At 41.9% G+C, this 13,813-nt stretch overlaps 1 protein-coding gene across 2 annotated transcripts in view; it reads right to left on the minus strand.

Annotated features, from left to right (window-relative positions):
* The window catches only part of FAM135B (family with sequence similarity 135 member B), a 222,141-nt gene that overhangs the window by 16,293 nt on the left and 192,035 nt on the right, over positions 1-13,813 (minus strand). For both annotated transcript variants that reach the window (XR_012585806.1, XM_074577897.1), the window contains exons 11-15: positions 13,033-13,106; positions 9,479-9,633; positions 6,319-8,392; positions 4,189-4,355; positions 2,402-2,493 (exon numbers count right to left, since the gene is read on the minus strand). Coding sequence is in view for 1 of the 2 variants with exons in the window: in XM_074577897.1 (XP_074433998.1) it covers positions 2,402-2,493; positions 4,189-4,355; positions 6,319-8,392; positions 9,479-9,633; positions 13,033-13,106 (2,562 nt within the window). In the remaining variant the exon portion in view is untranslated. The remainder of the gene's footprint in view (positions 1-2,401; positions 2,494-4,188; positions 4,356-6,318; positions 8,393-9,478; positions 9,634-13,032; positions 13,107-13,813) is intronic.

Consider the following 13,813-nt stretch of genomic DNA (forward strand, 5'->3'; position numbering starts at 1 on the left):
TCATTTTCAGTTTATTAACAAATAGCTTCCAACTCATATTGAAAACTTACTCAAGACAAGTATTTTCTTTCTCACATAGCATCAACAGTAACAACATACCACAGGTCAGTATGGGTCCCACAGCTCTCATTACAGCCCATGTGGAAATTCACTCTCTTCAGTGAGCTACTAGGTAAAGTAAGGCAAAATTCTTTGATGCTATATTGTGCCTTTTAGCTTCAAGAACACAACCTGAGAATTCAAATTAGGACTACCGTAAACCTACACTTTGTAGGGCATGGGAAGAGGGCCCGCTAGAAGGCAATTCTTATTTTAAGGGGATTAAGTTACTGCCTGTGGTTACTCCTCTTTCTCTACCAACTGTGCCTCTAACTTCAGCACGTGTCATGATAGGATAAACCCAGACCTACAGTTTTTTAATAGTAAGATTAACAATATTAGGCTGAGTGATTCCAGAGTCGTAAGTACAACGTTAAAGCAGCCTGACTTGACACTTGTGAGAACTGGTAACGCTCATCCACTCCAGACACCATACCCTGCACATGGGAAAAAAAAAAGCTTTTGGCATTTAGTATTTAAAAGATTACTACAATAGAATAGTTTACAGCATTATACACTGACACGTGGCTTATGCTGATGCTATAGAAGTAATCACAAAATTATTTGGCTATCTTAATGAAATGCTGTGTGTTTGTTATTCAACAGTTATCAGTAAGAGAATGAGTGTTAGAGAAAGACAAACAATTTGTTGCTCACAAGAGTACTGCCAGTTGTGATACAATGAAACAAATAATATATTGTCCAGTCTACACGATTGTAGGCAGATCTTATTCAGAACTGTGTCGTTTGGCAATCCAACAGGACTCTAAATCAAATTCATAACTAATGAGATGCCACAAAAACAATCATCAAATGTTGGAACAGCTATTCAGAGCAAACATATCAGTAATTAATGCTTTTGTGACACAATTCATCTTGCTAATTGCAGCTCTTGCAAAGGAAAACATGAGTATATTCACTTTCCAATACGGCCTTCAAATAAATGTTCTCATAAACTACAAACAGTCCACTAACCTCCTGCCTGTTTGTTTTGCCTTTGTTGATAATTAATGATTTCCTCCTAGGCTCATTATCCCAAATCTTTCAGGTTGTTTTAAAGTGGGAGAATACCAGCCTGAACATTAATCATAAACAATACACATCAAGCATCGTATTTCACCTGGTTATATCTCCATCCTTTAGTATCATCTCAGCCTGACTGAGTTTGCCAAATGTATCACAAATGAATGCCTAGAAAAAGTGATTTGCATTTTCCTCTATAAGGCAAACTCCAGGTAAATGACTGATTTCTTGCGTCATTTTCAGTGTGGTTCTCAGAGCACGGAAAAAGAGTGACAGGATGCTCTACAGCATCCAAATAGTCATCAAACCACATGGGTCCTATTTCCAGTGCCATGGGAACTTCTTCGCCTTCCCAAACTATAAGAGCACTAAACGTTCCTATTATGGAGTCTGGATAATGTTAAATAGAGATGTTGTAAGATGTTTCATCCTCTAAAAACATGACAAGAGGCTTTGAAGCAAGTCCGAAGTGGTCTCATTATTTTCATCTTACTCACGTTCACCAGGCATGTCTCCTGCTGACAGATGTGCACTGGAAGGTGGCAAGTTCACAGACTAACACCAACTGGCCACTTCAACATGTAAAAGGTGTTGAACAACGAAGGTTGAAAAGTTTTGACTCAAGTTTCTCAGCTGCTCGTAAATCAGAACAATGTTTCTGACTGGGCACTGGAAATCCTTACCTTGTGCATAAAGTTAGGCCTCTGTCTCATAAATATGGGTTCAGTGCAGAGCAAAGCGCAGAATTCATTTATGTTTCTCTGCCTAGCCTAGCAATGAATTTTTCTGGAAGACGTTTCTTTATCGTTCAAGGAAATAAATCTCGCAAACATTGCACCGGGAGAAACAATGGCTGATGCAGCAAAGGAAGCTGACAACACCCGCTGGATAGTCCACATTCTCCAGACAATTTAGCATCACTAAACCTTCTGCTTTCTATCAGTGCTGTGTCGCCTGGCATCTGACAGGCAGAGGCACCAGGCCGTTAAGTTTGCAAGCTGACAGGAAAAATCAACTTTCTTCTTCTAAGGTCTAGTCCTATAAGTGTCAATGCCATTGCCTTTGACATTAATACTAGGAATATTTTGTGGTGGGATTGACCACCCTATCAAATTAGCCAGGAGCAGGCCTTTGCACTACATTCTACATAAAATTCCCTGAATACCCTGGTACTTTTGCTGCATTCAGTTGGTGAAGTGGCTTTCCTGAAGGCCCTGTTTCAGCAATGTCAACAGCTTGTAGCAGATCTAAAGGAAGACAGAAATTAGCTCTGTACTACCTGATTTCTTTCAGACATTAGGAAGTCCAGTTTTCCACCAGGGAGTCCCAGTTCTATAAAAGTCTTTACCAGCCGCAGATCTGCACTGTTACCTAGAAATAAACGGTACTTTATAAGATGTAATTCAACAGAAAAATAACTAATATAGAGTCAATTTAATACATTCATCTTCCTATAAACCTTGACACCAGGGAGCTCTTGCTAAGTGCTGCTAAGACAGCTCACCACACCAAGGGGTCATGCACTGAAACAGCAGGAGAGCAAGAATAACCACAGCCTGCACCATGTGGGGCTGGATCCCCTGCTGCTGGGCACTGCATAAATGGTGGGGAAGAAAGGGCAAAGATCAGGCCCAGAATAACTCTGTCTCCTATTTGCCAGACAGCAGAGGTAAGACAAAAAGACAAAAAGCTGAGGTCTGTCCTTACGCCTTCACAGCTGGTGAGGCTCCCAGGGGACACTGCAGCCCTGCCAGGGACCTCGGCACATGTGCTGGGGTATAGGACTGCACCTTCAGGTGTAGAGCAGCCTGCCTTTGCACATTCACAATTAGAGATGGTGCTGAAATACTGCCAGGCTCCTAATATTTTGGAAGCTGCCCCATTCCATACTAGAAAATTCCAGAGTCTTCTGCAACTTTATCTTGAAAAACATTTGGCTGAGAGAGTTGGGGTTGCTCAGCCAGGAAAAGAGAAGACTCTGGGGACACCTCATAGCAGCCTTCCAGTACCTAAAGGGGGTCGACAGGAAAGATGGGCAGGGACCCTTGATCAGGGAGTGTAGTGATAGGATGAGGGGTAATGGCTTTAAACTGAAAGAGGGGAGATTTAGATTGGATATTAGGAAGAAATTCTTTACTGTGAGGGTGGTGAGACACTGGAATAGGTTGCCGAGGGAAGTTGTGGCTGCCCCATCCCTGGAAGTGTTCAAGGCCAGGCTGGATGGGGCTTTGAGCAACCTGGTCTAGTGGGAGGTGTCCCTGCACAGGTCAGGGGGCTTGGATGATCTTTAAGGTCCCTTCCAACCCGAACCATTCTATTATTCTATGAAAAGGAGGTACCTCCACCTCGTGAGAAGGACATTACTGCCACTAAAATATTGAATGGCAAATGGTCCTTGCTCAAGCCAGCAAGTGTTTGTTTTCCACCTTTCTGAGAGTGCCTGAGATTTCAAAGTCTCCGCCCCTCCTTCTCTGTAGTTTCAAGGTTAGCATCTACACCTTCCCCATTGATAACAATAATTTGTCAAGAGAAGTTTCAAGTTTAACATAGCTGTTTTCTGCTTAGAAAGCACAATGTAAAAAATTCCAAGCTATGCTGGAGTTCACTCTACAGTGAATAATTATTTTTATTCTCTCACTTTCTAAAGCCAGCCACTATCTACCTTATAACGGGGGGGTGAGTGGGGTGGAGTGGGGGGAAAGGAGGGAGGGAGTTGGTTGAAATAATGTTTTCATCCTGATGACATACTGCAAAACACCCAAGTAACAGCGGAAAGACAAGAAGAGCTACTGTAATACACTCCTATACAGAGAAGGACTGATGTGCCTTGGTATAGAATTCTGTTTAAACAACAACAAAAAAAACTTGCAGCACCCATTAGAGCAAATATTTCATGTTTTCCTAGATCCTTTATTACAATGGACTGAATAACATACTAAGGCCTAAATATTTAGCTAAGATAAATACTGTCGTCAGACTCTCCATTCTTTCGTACTTGCTGAATATCTGCCCTTTTTTTTCTTTACATCAAAATGACGCGGTGTAAACAATCCCTCCTGGCCTTACCATCCAATCCATGGACACAGACAACCAGGTGAATTCCATCTTCCAAATTTTCTTCCTCTTCCTCTGGTGGAAAATATGGGATATCAGAAGCTAGTACAGATAAGTCACTGTACAGAAATCCTTCAATCTTCATTTCTTTTTTAAATTTTTCTTTGGCCTGATAAAAACTGGAGAATACATTCATTAATCACAATAGAACTGGGTGTTCAACAACAAACCTTAAAACTAGAAATGAGGACGTTGGTCTTTGCAGGAAGTTACGTGTGCAACTTGCAAACAGAGACCTGGATGCTATTCCTTATCTATTCTGATTGAGACAAATCAGGATGCAGGGAAGAAAACCTGTTTCTGAGTGATTTGGCTATATACAGGTAATAGCTAAAACCTATTAGCACCTCACAGCTGCCAAAGGAATGAAGCATTTACAAAAAATAATCTTTAATAAAAGAATTTCCAAAAAAATCATAACAGCAAGACTAAGATACAGAATTAGCAATTTTGCATCTTAACAGTGTCATCAGCCTTAAAGACACTGAAATGCAAAATGTATAATTTTGCTAGTGTCAGATGCATTTATAGGCATGTAGAAGGTGTTACCCCCATTCCTCAGACTGTGGAGTTAAAGGATGCATCTCATATGGTAGATACTTTTGGTTTTGTTTGGTTTCGGGTTCTTTTGAAAACATTAAGTAGCTAAGAGGAAGAGTAGCTCAGTGCTGAAAGAAATAACCAGGGCCTAAAATTTGACACACGCAAACTCACCCTGAAGCATTCTGCTGGCTGAACACGCCAAACTCTTCAGTGTCTTTTAGGAATGAATAATCACAATAGAAGTGTAGAATTAGGTAGAAAACTGGGATGGACCACGTTAGGAGATATAAACCTTTAAAGCTTGGGGATAGCTTAAAGCCACAATATAATGGTAAGCAACTACTTCCATCAGCCCTACTGACTTTAAATGGACACAAGAACAAAAAATTCAGTATTTGGTCCATGGACCTGGGGGCCCTGGATTCATGTGCATGAATGCATGCTTAAATATTTTGCTTCACAAAGAAGGAACAAATTTTGTGCTTAGATTAAGCAGCACTTTCATCAGGGTCTATAAAAGAAACTTCAAGATGCTTTTAGGAAATAAAAGTAAAGCCTTGGGTCACAAATGAATGCACACGCAGAAATCCAACATTTTGGACAGCTGAATGGGTTGAGAAATTCCCACACTACTGTTTTCCCTCAGCACAGCAGAGACATCAAAGTATAATAGAAGTATACATCTGCTAGTGTGTCAATCTCTGAAATGGGCCACTGTGACATCAAGGCCATGATGTGGCACTTTTGCCATTGACAGTGAAACAAGAAAAGAAATAAAAGCCTCTCCAGCTACCCAGGATGCCAGTTCTCCCGTTATCCAGTTTGAGAAACTGAAGCTGATACCCTACCAGCCAATCTTTTTAAATTTTAAAAAGAGCAGGGTACGTTTAGATTAGACATTAGGAAGAAGTTCTTTACGATGAGGGTGGTGAGACACTGGCCCAGGTTGCCCAGAGAGGTGGTGGAGGCCCCATCCCTGGAGACATTCAAGGCCAGGCTTGATGAGGCTCTGAGCAACCTGATCTAGTTGAAGATGTCCCTGCTGACTGCAGTAGGGTTGGACTGGATGGCCTTTAAACGTCCCTTCCAACCCAACACATTCTATGATTCTATGATTCTAATCTGTACTCCTGTTTCCTAATTTAGCTAATGAGTGCAATTATTGAAGCAGAAGAGAAAAACAAGCTATGGCACTGCAGTAGTGAACTGAATGTTGGGGATCAATACCCAAGTTTGGGTAACCTTGACTTCATGAAGGAGGGACAGATCTTAAAGATTATTTAGGCATCTAAATCTTACTGATTTTCATGAGGATTAAGGACCTAATGTCGTTGATGACCTCAGTCTCTCTGCATTTTCATCCTTCGTGTCTATTTAGATTATTTATTCTATATAAACTATCTGTCTGTTTGGATTATTTATTTTAGATGACTCTGAATGCAAGCTTGCCCTATGCTTACTCTGTTAATGCCCTGAACTTTGACAGGGTCTCTTGGCACTACAGTAACGATAATGAAGAAAGCAATTAGACATTCTTACTTCAGCATCCTTTCATTGGTCTCTTCATCCACCTCATTCGAATTAGAAGAGACAACTCCAAAAGAGCCCAGAGGCTGGCGTGTGATGGGGAATGCAGCCTGCTTTGCAGAGAAGCCGACCATAGCAGGGGTCTCTTTGAGCACAGAAGAAAAGGGAAGACATGTGGCTGTGCAAGAGACAGACAGGTTAACCACATCAACAGCCTTTCTGCTTTCCAGGGCTACTCCCTCCGCCGTCGCCGAATGAAACACGGTGCCATTGGCTACAAGTTTATGCTCTTGACCGTTGGGTTCTTGAGGATCTTCAGGCTGGTAGGATCCTGCAGCAGGGTCTGCTGAGGCAGGTGAGTCATTGAGCTCGATTTCTTGTAAGCCCTGCATTTCTGCATACACTGCCGGGCTCTCATCAGCAAGAGAGCTACCACATTCTCCTTGCATTGAGCCAAATTCGGTTGAGGTCTCTGAAGGAGCTGGAACAGGATAGCAAAAATCTGGTACCAGCTTTATGCTTTGTGAGAAACTCTCCTCGCCTGAAATTCTGCTATCGGAATAAAAGCCTTGTTGGGTTTTTAAATTGTCCGGCTTAAGTTTATCCTTTGGATCCTCAATACATGTATCAAATTTATCTATATTTTTGTCCAAGTAATTACAAGCCCTTGGTGTTTTTAAGCTGCACTCACCATTGCTCTCCAGTGACTGGCATTCAGAGACATTATCTCTGAGCTGCTTTGGACAAACGGGTGGTCTTGCACTTTCCAAACTACAGTAAGTCTCTGGAAAATCTTCCTTCTCCTCCTCCCCCTGTAACTCAATGTTACTGCTACTGTGTTTGACATAGGGTTTAGGATGTCCTCCTCGTTCTAATTGCTCACTTTCAGTGGTGATTTGACACCCAAGAGAGTCCACAACTAATTGCCCATCCTCACCCTCTCTTTCCATGCAACTTTTTAAGTTTTCTCCTGAATCTCCTGAGGATGCTTCCCTGTGTTTGGATATATCCACCTCCTCTGCAGGCTCTTCTGGGCTACTGATCTGAGGAGCGGAGACAGATTTGGTCAGCTTGGTAAGCTCCACTTCCCTCTCATCTTCCTCAAAGGGCAAAGAGCTTATGGATGTGAGCGACGCTTGGATCCCACTGGGCAAGCTCGTATTGCTTTCTGTGTGGCCACCCTCCAGGGAATTTCGGTGGATGGCGTGCCTTCGTACCAAGTGATGCAGAATTTCTCGATCGCTGGGCAGCTCCAGTGCCCGGCTACGAGCATCAGACCACGCCACCGAACTTGGTTCACTTTCAATGCCTGAATCAGATATTATAGAGGAGGATCTCTTTATAACCCCTGACATCAGGGTAAATTCTTCACACTCCTCGCCTCGTTGCTCCTTTGCGAACAATTTCACTCCAACGCTGTGTGTGGGCAAAGTTTTCAAAACAGGGAGCAGAGCCTTGGTGTCTGGATCTTCTGTTTTTTCAAGACTGGTTAATTCATTCAACGCAAGCTCAGATGAAGTGAGATTATTCTCAGGATGACTGGATTCATCTGTTTTACGTATTTCGGTCCTGTCTTCCAAGCCCTCAGTTCCACATGCTCCACACTCATACTGAGCACTGACAATTAACATAGGCTCACTTCTGTGGGAATCCTTATTGCTAGGTTTCGTATCTTTGCAGATTACATCTGCCACAAGTCTATTGTCTTTTAATAAAACTTCCTGGGATGTTTTAAAGTCTTCTGATGTGCATTCTGTATTGCCTGGCTCTGAGTCAGAAGTAGTTTCCTTACTTGAAACAAAAATACTTTCAGTTTTCCTTTGGCCTTCTTTGTTCACTGTACATACCTGAGATGTGGAGTGCTGGTTTAAACCCTTAGATGTATAAGCAGCACCTTCAGTACCACTGTATATGCAGGAGGGATTCCCATTTATCCTGTCTGTGTGTATTATCAGAGTACGTTTCCCAAAGTCTCCTTTTATTACTGCAGTGGCATCATTTGATGTAAAATCTTCATTGTCACCTATTATGTCCATTTGGGTATTTGCAGGAACCTCAAAATCTGGGAAAACTTCCAAATTCTGGTCTGAAAGAGAGAAAAAAAAAAAAAAAAAAAAAAGAATTGATACCTGCAAGACCACAACAGAATACCCAAAGGTGCAAAGGTGATGTAGAACTTTGAAAAGTGATTGCAAGGCCTAAGAAAATATTTATATTATATTATAGAAATAATACATACATTAGAGGCATATTATATAAGTGCCAGAGTGCATTTAACTAGAATTATACTCAATGAACAGGTATTGTTCAGCCAAAGAAGACAATATGAATAAAATACACTTTCCTCAGTATCGTTGTATCTAAACTGCTAGTTTCTACAGCATGGGTAAGTGAAACAGAGCTCACACTTCTTTGTATTCCTGCTGCCATACGACATTGTTCATAGTACATCTCTTGCTTGTGCGTCAGTTTAATACTTAGTTTAATAGTTTAAATACCTGTAATGAGCATTTTCAAAATCTATGCAGTTGGATAACTCTGGAAGAGAGTAAATTTTGGACCACAGGTCGTATTCACTAGACTATTAGCACCTATAATATTAATACACATTGCTTCCTTGCTTCTTAATAGTTGAGTAAAAAGAAAAGTGAGCCAAGGGCTATGAGGTTTTAGTAAAAATCTACAGAGCTAAATAACTTCTTGATTAAAAGTTTGATTTGATTACTCAAGGGGAAATTTTTTATTGGTTTTTTTTTGAAAGCAATGCTGCCTTTCAGGGACAGTGTTGGACTTTATGCTGAAATTGTGGGGGTTCATTCTGAGTTTTCTTGCCACTAGATGTCACACTAGGGATGAGATTCACAGTGCTGTTTTTCCTTTAAATCTGTACTGTAACAAAAATCCAAAAGATTTTGTTTTCTTTCTAGATTTTGCCTACAGGTCTTGTAACTAAACAGCTTACTTTGAAGATGAAAAATGTGAAGCTACAGGAAATACTCTAGTTTGTCACTAGGGAAAACAGAATCATTCAACTCGTTACATAGTGGATCACACTCTGATCCAAGCCAGAGTCAGCCCAAGGGCTGTGAAATCGCTTACCCTGGGCTGGGGAAGTGAACCTCCCTCAGCTCAAGCTGTCTCATGAAGCTGTACCTTCTGGTGTTTCACTCACCTTTGCAAGGCATATCCATGTACCTATCTTCAAAGATAACTGGGAGTGTGTTCCAGTCCCCGTCTATGTCAAGGCATTCTGCCGGAAGCGGGGGCATGCTGGTGAAGTACTCCGAATTACGAATTTCTGTAGAAATCTGTCCATGACTTTGGATCCTATCAGCAAAGTACAAGAGAAATTGAATGTTTGCATAGTTACCGTGCTGTTTCTCCATCACTCCTGCAAGCCCAGCAGCAAAGCTGGATGTGTAGGCAGAAGACAGAGGCAACGTGCTTAAAAGGAGAGGACATAGTACTGCCTGATGAGGGGGTTCCCCCCGCTCCTAGGAAGTCTCCCATCAGCTGATTTCTTTCTTAGTTAGATACCTACAACTTGTACACTGCCTTACTGCAAAACCTCTGTCTTTTCTTGAAATTGTTCCAGCTGTTCCTGCCACAGGCTTCTGTTAGCTAACACGACTCATTGCTCTCCTCCCAGGGGTCACTACATACCTCAGCTAGCTTCCTGGTCAGGAAAAGAGGTCCACCAAGGGTTTCAAAACCCAGATGCGGGAAGCAATAATCAAAAATTTGGTTGGGCAGTATAGGAAGGAATGAGTCCGAGAAGGACACATGGCAGGTCCTCAATCTCACTTATAGCAGTCCTCAGAGCACTGCGATATCTCACATACATATGCATCCGGAAGAGCTAAGATACATCAGTTCAGCTTCTGCCTGTTGACAGAACTAGAATGACTGCCTGTTTCTGTCTTTTGGGCCATGTAAAATGCCACCTGGTTTTCATCAGGGAATGTGACGTTAAACTGGCACATGGCTCTGGGTTTGGCTACAATAAATACAACAATTATTACTTCTGATGAGCTTTCCTATGTAAGCATCTTCCTCAAAAAACGAGGAAAACATCAAAGTGTGTTTATTTGTGTTGACACTTCGATGAATTTGTCTGTTTATCCTAAGGAATAAAGAGGAAGGCAACAAGCTTTTCGTAGATGGCCAGCTGAAAGCAACTCTGCACAGATCCTATAGGACAGCACAACGGCAATATTTCAGATTATCATTGGCAGAAGACAGGTAACCACCACGTGGCAGTTAACTGGAAGAAACAAACTTCATACATTACGAAGCAAAACTCAAACAGGAGCTTTGCCATTCAATTGGTCTGTCCTCGTGCCAGCATGGAAGAATACCGTGTTCAGACACAAATATCAACTTCAACTTCAGAACAGAGTTGTTGCTGTCAATCATTTGCTCTTACCTGTAGGCCAGTTATTTTTTCCTCAAAGATAAGCAACTCATTGTTGCTAAAACATGACTCAGACAGGAGTCACAACCAGCTAACTGCTCATTATTGCCTGCAGCACCACCTGGGTATTTAGAGTTAACTCCTAGCACCATGATAAGTTCTCACTGACATACTAATTAATGTCATGTGTTTTACTAAAGACCACATGCAAAAATAATAAACTAAACTTGCTTTGAGACCAATCTCTGGCACTAAAGATGTGTCACTGATATTGATAGGTGTGGAAAAAATATTTTTTCTGTAAAATATTGGGAGGATATGTCACCCACTGGAGCCTCCCACCCTGTGTGACGCCCAGCCTATTGAAAATGCTGTGTCCTCCTCTGTCTAGGCAGTCAAATGCTGCCAGGTATGTAGGCGCATGGCCTCACACGGAACTCACAGCAGCAGTACGGGAGGCAAAAAACAGCTCTTGTCTGGTAAGAAGGAAGAAAGAACTGGGGGGAAAAACTGTTACTGTTTGAGGTGGTTGTACAGCACCTGTACAGCACCTGACATGCTGAGAGCTGATCTCACCTGGAGACCCTGTGAACCCAATTAAGACTCCCTACCGCCACACCCAACGTTAATAATACTCTGGCAGCCAAGACTCTGTTTTTCCAACTACATCGTTTAGCAAATCAAAAAGAAAACATGATTCTGCCATGAGGCCTGTGTAGACCGAATTTACTACATAGACAAATTTTAAAGTTTGTAAACTATTTTACTTTTTTTTTTTAACTCAGTCTCCTTGATAATCATTGAGGTAAAAAATATGTTTATTTCTAGGAAATGGGCTAGTTCCGTGGCTGCCTGGAGAAATAAAAGCACTTCATGCAATTAGGCTTCCCCCTTGGCAGGGTTATGTTTGCTTGAATGGGGCCATAAGCATCTGTGCCCTCACCCCGGCATCTTGACATTGGGATTTCCTTGTACATAACTCACTCAAAACCTGACAAGGGAGGACTAAGTGAGCACAGCTGGGCCCCTGCAGCCACGGCGCTGCTCCAATTTGGCAGAACAAGGTAGCCTTGTACAACCCATACGCTAATGAAGTCATGACCCTTTCTACCAACACTGAATCAGCCCTAATATCCCTAGTGACAGCTCCGAGAAAGTAATTTTCTTCTTTGCGCTAGGTCAGGAGCAGATGTCTCGCTTAAGCCTCATCATCATAACAGGACCTGATGTCATGGCCTTTAAACCTTCTGAAAGATGGGTTTCCATACTCTTAATGCTGTGGTCCCCCTGTGGTGACAGGCTGTTTCACTGCGCAAATAGTCCCTCATTACTCAGAAATTCAAATCTGAGCATCTTTCTTTGAACTCTGCCTTCAGGTGTCGGGTGCTGAGCATTATCCATGTGCTCTAACTGGATCATTGGCTAAAACCGAAGGCAGGATTTGTCTTGGTGTAGTTTTAAAACTGGGTCCTCATACTGCCCAGCTTGGCTCCAAGCAAGAAGTGTCAAGTAGAAGGAAATACCTTGCCAATTTTTTATAGTATATTTTTATGAAAGCAGCCCACTGCGGCACTTGTTTTCCTGGACTATTTTGCACTGTTGATTCTTGGACAATTAATTATCAGCCCTGAGCTCACATCACTCCCACAGTTCCTCTAGCTATTGTGGTGGTATTCCCCATTCCCATCCTCAACTGCTGCATCTAGTGAACATTCACAACTTTGCATTGGCTGTTTAATGCTCCTCTCTGCATTTAAAGATTTTTTCTGCCATAGAAAGTAGGGCTGCACTAAACACCAAAAGAAATCCCTGACTGCCTACCCTCAAAAATGTATATTAGGAGTGGTAAAAAGCAAATTTTTAATGTTAAGCTTTTGTTGCTTGTCAGCAGTTATTTCCCATTAAAAGCACCAGTACTGGATCTGGTATAGTGGGTTTAGGAAGTTAATTGAAGAAAGACATCAAAAACTACTTCTGCCTGTTCTGAGGCTGGTGGTGGTTGTGGAGATACGCTCTGAAGAGAAATGCACCCAACTGTGACTAGAAGAGAGGTGGGGAAAGAGGATCTCCTTCATCATATCCCTAGAATATAGGAATCTTGAAATTAATACTCTCTGAGGCTTGATTGGCGTCACTTACTTTTAACACTGGTTTCAATGGTTTTACAATATGGAGCTAGAACAGACCCAGTGACTTCTCTCAAACTAAACTCCTCCATATCCAGCAGAGAAGACCTCAATCTTCATTGCAAAATGTTTTAAACTACATTTTCAGTTGTTCCAGTGACAGGGAAGGGTCAATGGGCTACTTACAGGCCTTCCTGGAATGTGAGCACAGCGAGTTTCTGGTGCTCGGTGTAGAAGAAGGCTTCTGAGAATCTCCTCACCTGAGAGAGAAACACACAAGTAAATCCTAAGATCTGTTGAAAGGTGCCAAGTACAATCAAGTGAATAACAAAGCAGAGACTGTCAGGACCAGATTCCTTAGTACGCTCTGTCTGCTTTGCACCACTCTGGTGACAGAAAGACACAAAGAACTCAATTCTGCTTTACTTTCCCAGTCCAGCACACACCAGCTGGTGTTGTTGCATATTTTACTGGGAGGTAAGAAATGTCCCTTGACCGTAAATCATGATTTGCTTATGTGCATCTTCTGACTACTTTTCTAAAACTTCCCGTTTTCCCCTGTAATCTTAAAATTGAGAAGCTTGCTTTCTTTCCCACCATGCAAATCATATAGCAGCAGTGGAGTGAGTTGCTAAATTATAACAACTCGTAATTGATCATGTCTTCTATGGGAACATCCACAGTGACTCCCAAGAGAGTAAAAGAAGCCTTATATACCAGCCCAGAGGAGAATAGGCCCTATCGTGGTAGAAACACATCTGCCTATGTCATGATATTTACCAACGAGAGTTCTTTGAATCTCTTCATGGACATTAGATCTGTTCAATGTTGGATAATCAATTACAAAAGAGTCACAGATCTGAAGCGGCTGGCAGAGCACAGAGTGTGAAATAAGCTATAAAAAATTCAGTGCTGCTATCTACCCTGGAATAAGCTTTGAGTTTCAATGAATCAAGCATAATATGTA

Source organism: Larus michahellis, chromosome 2 (assembly GCF_964199755.1).
Source record: "Larus michahellis chromosome 2, bLarMic1.1, whole genome shotgun sequence".
Taxonomy (NCBI): Eukaryota; Metazoa; Chordata; class Aves; order Charadriiformes; family Laridae; genus Larus; species Larus michahellis.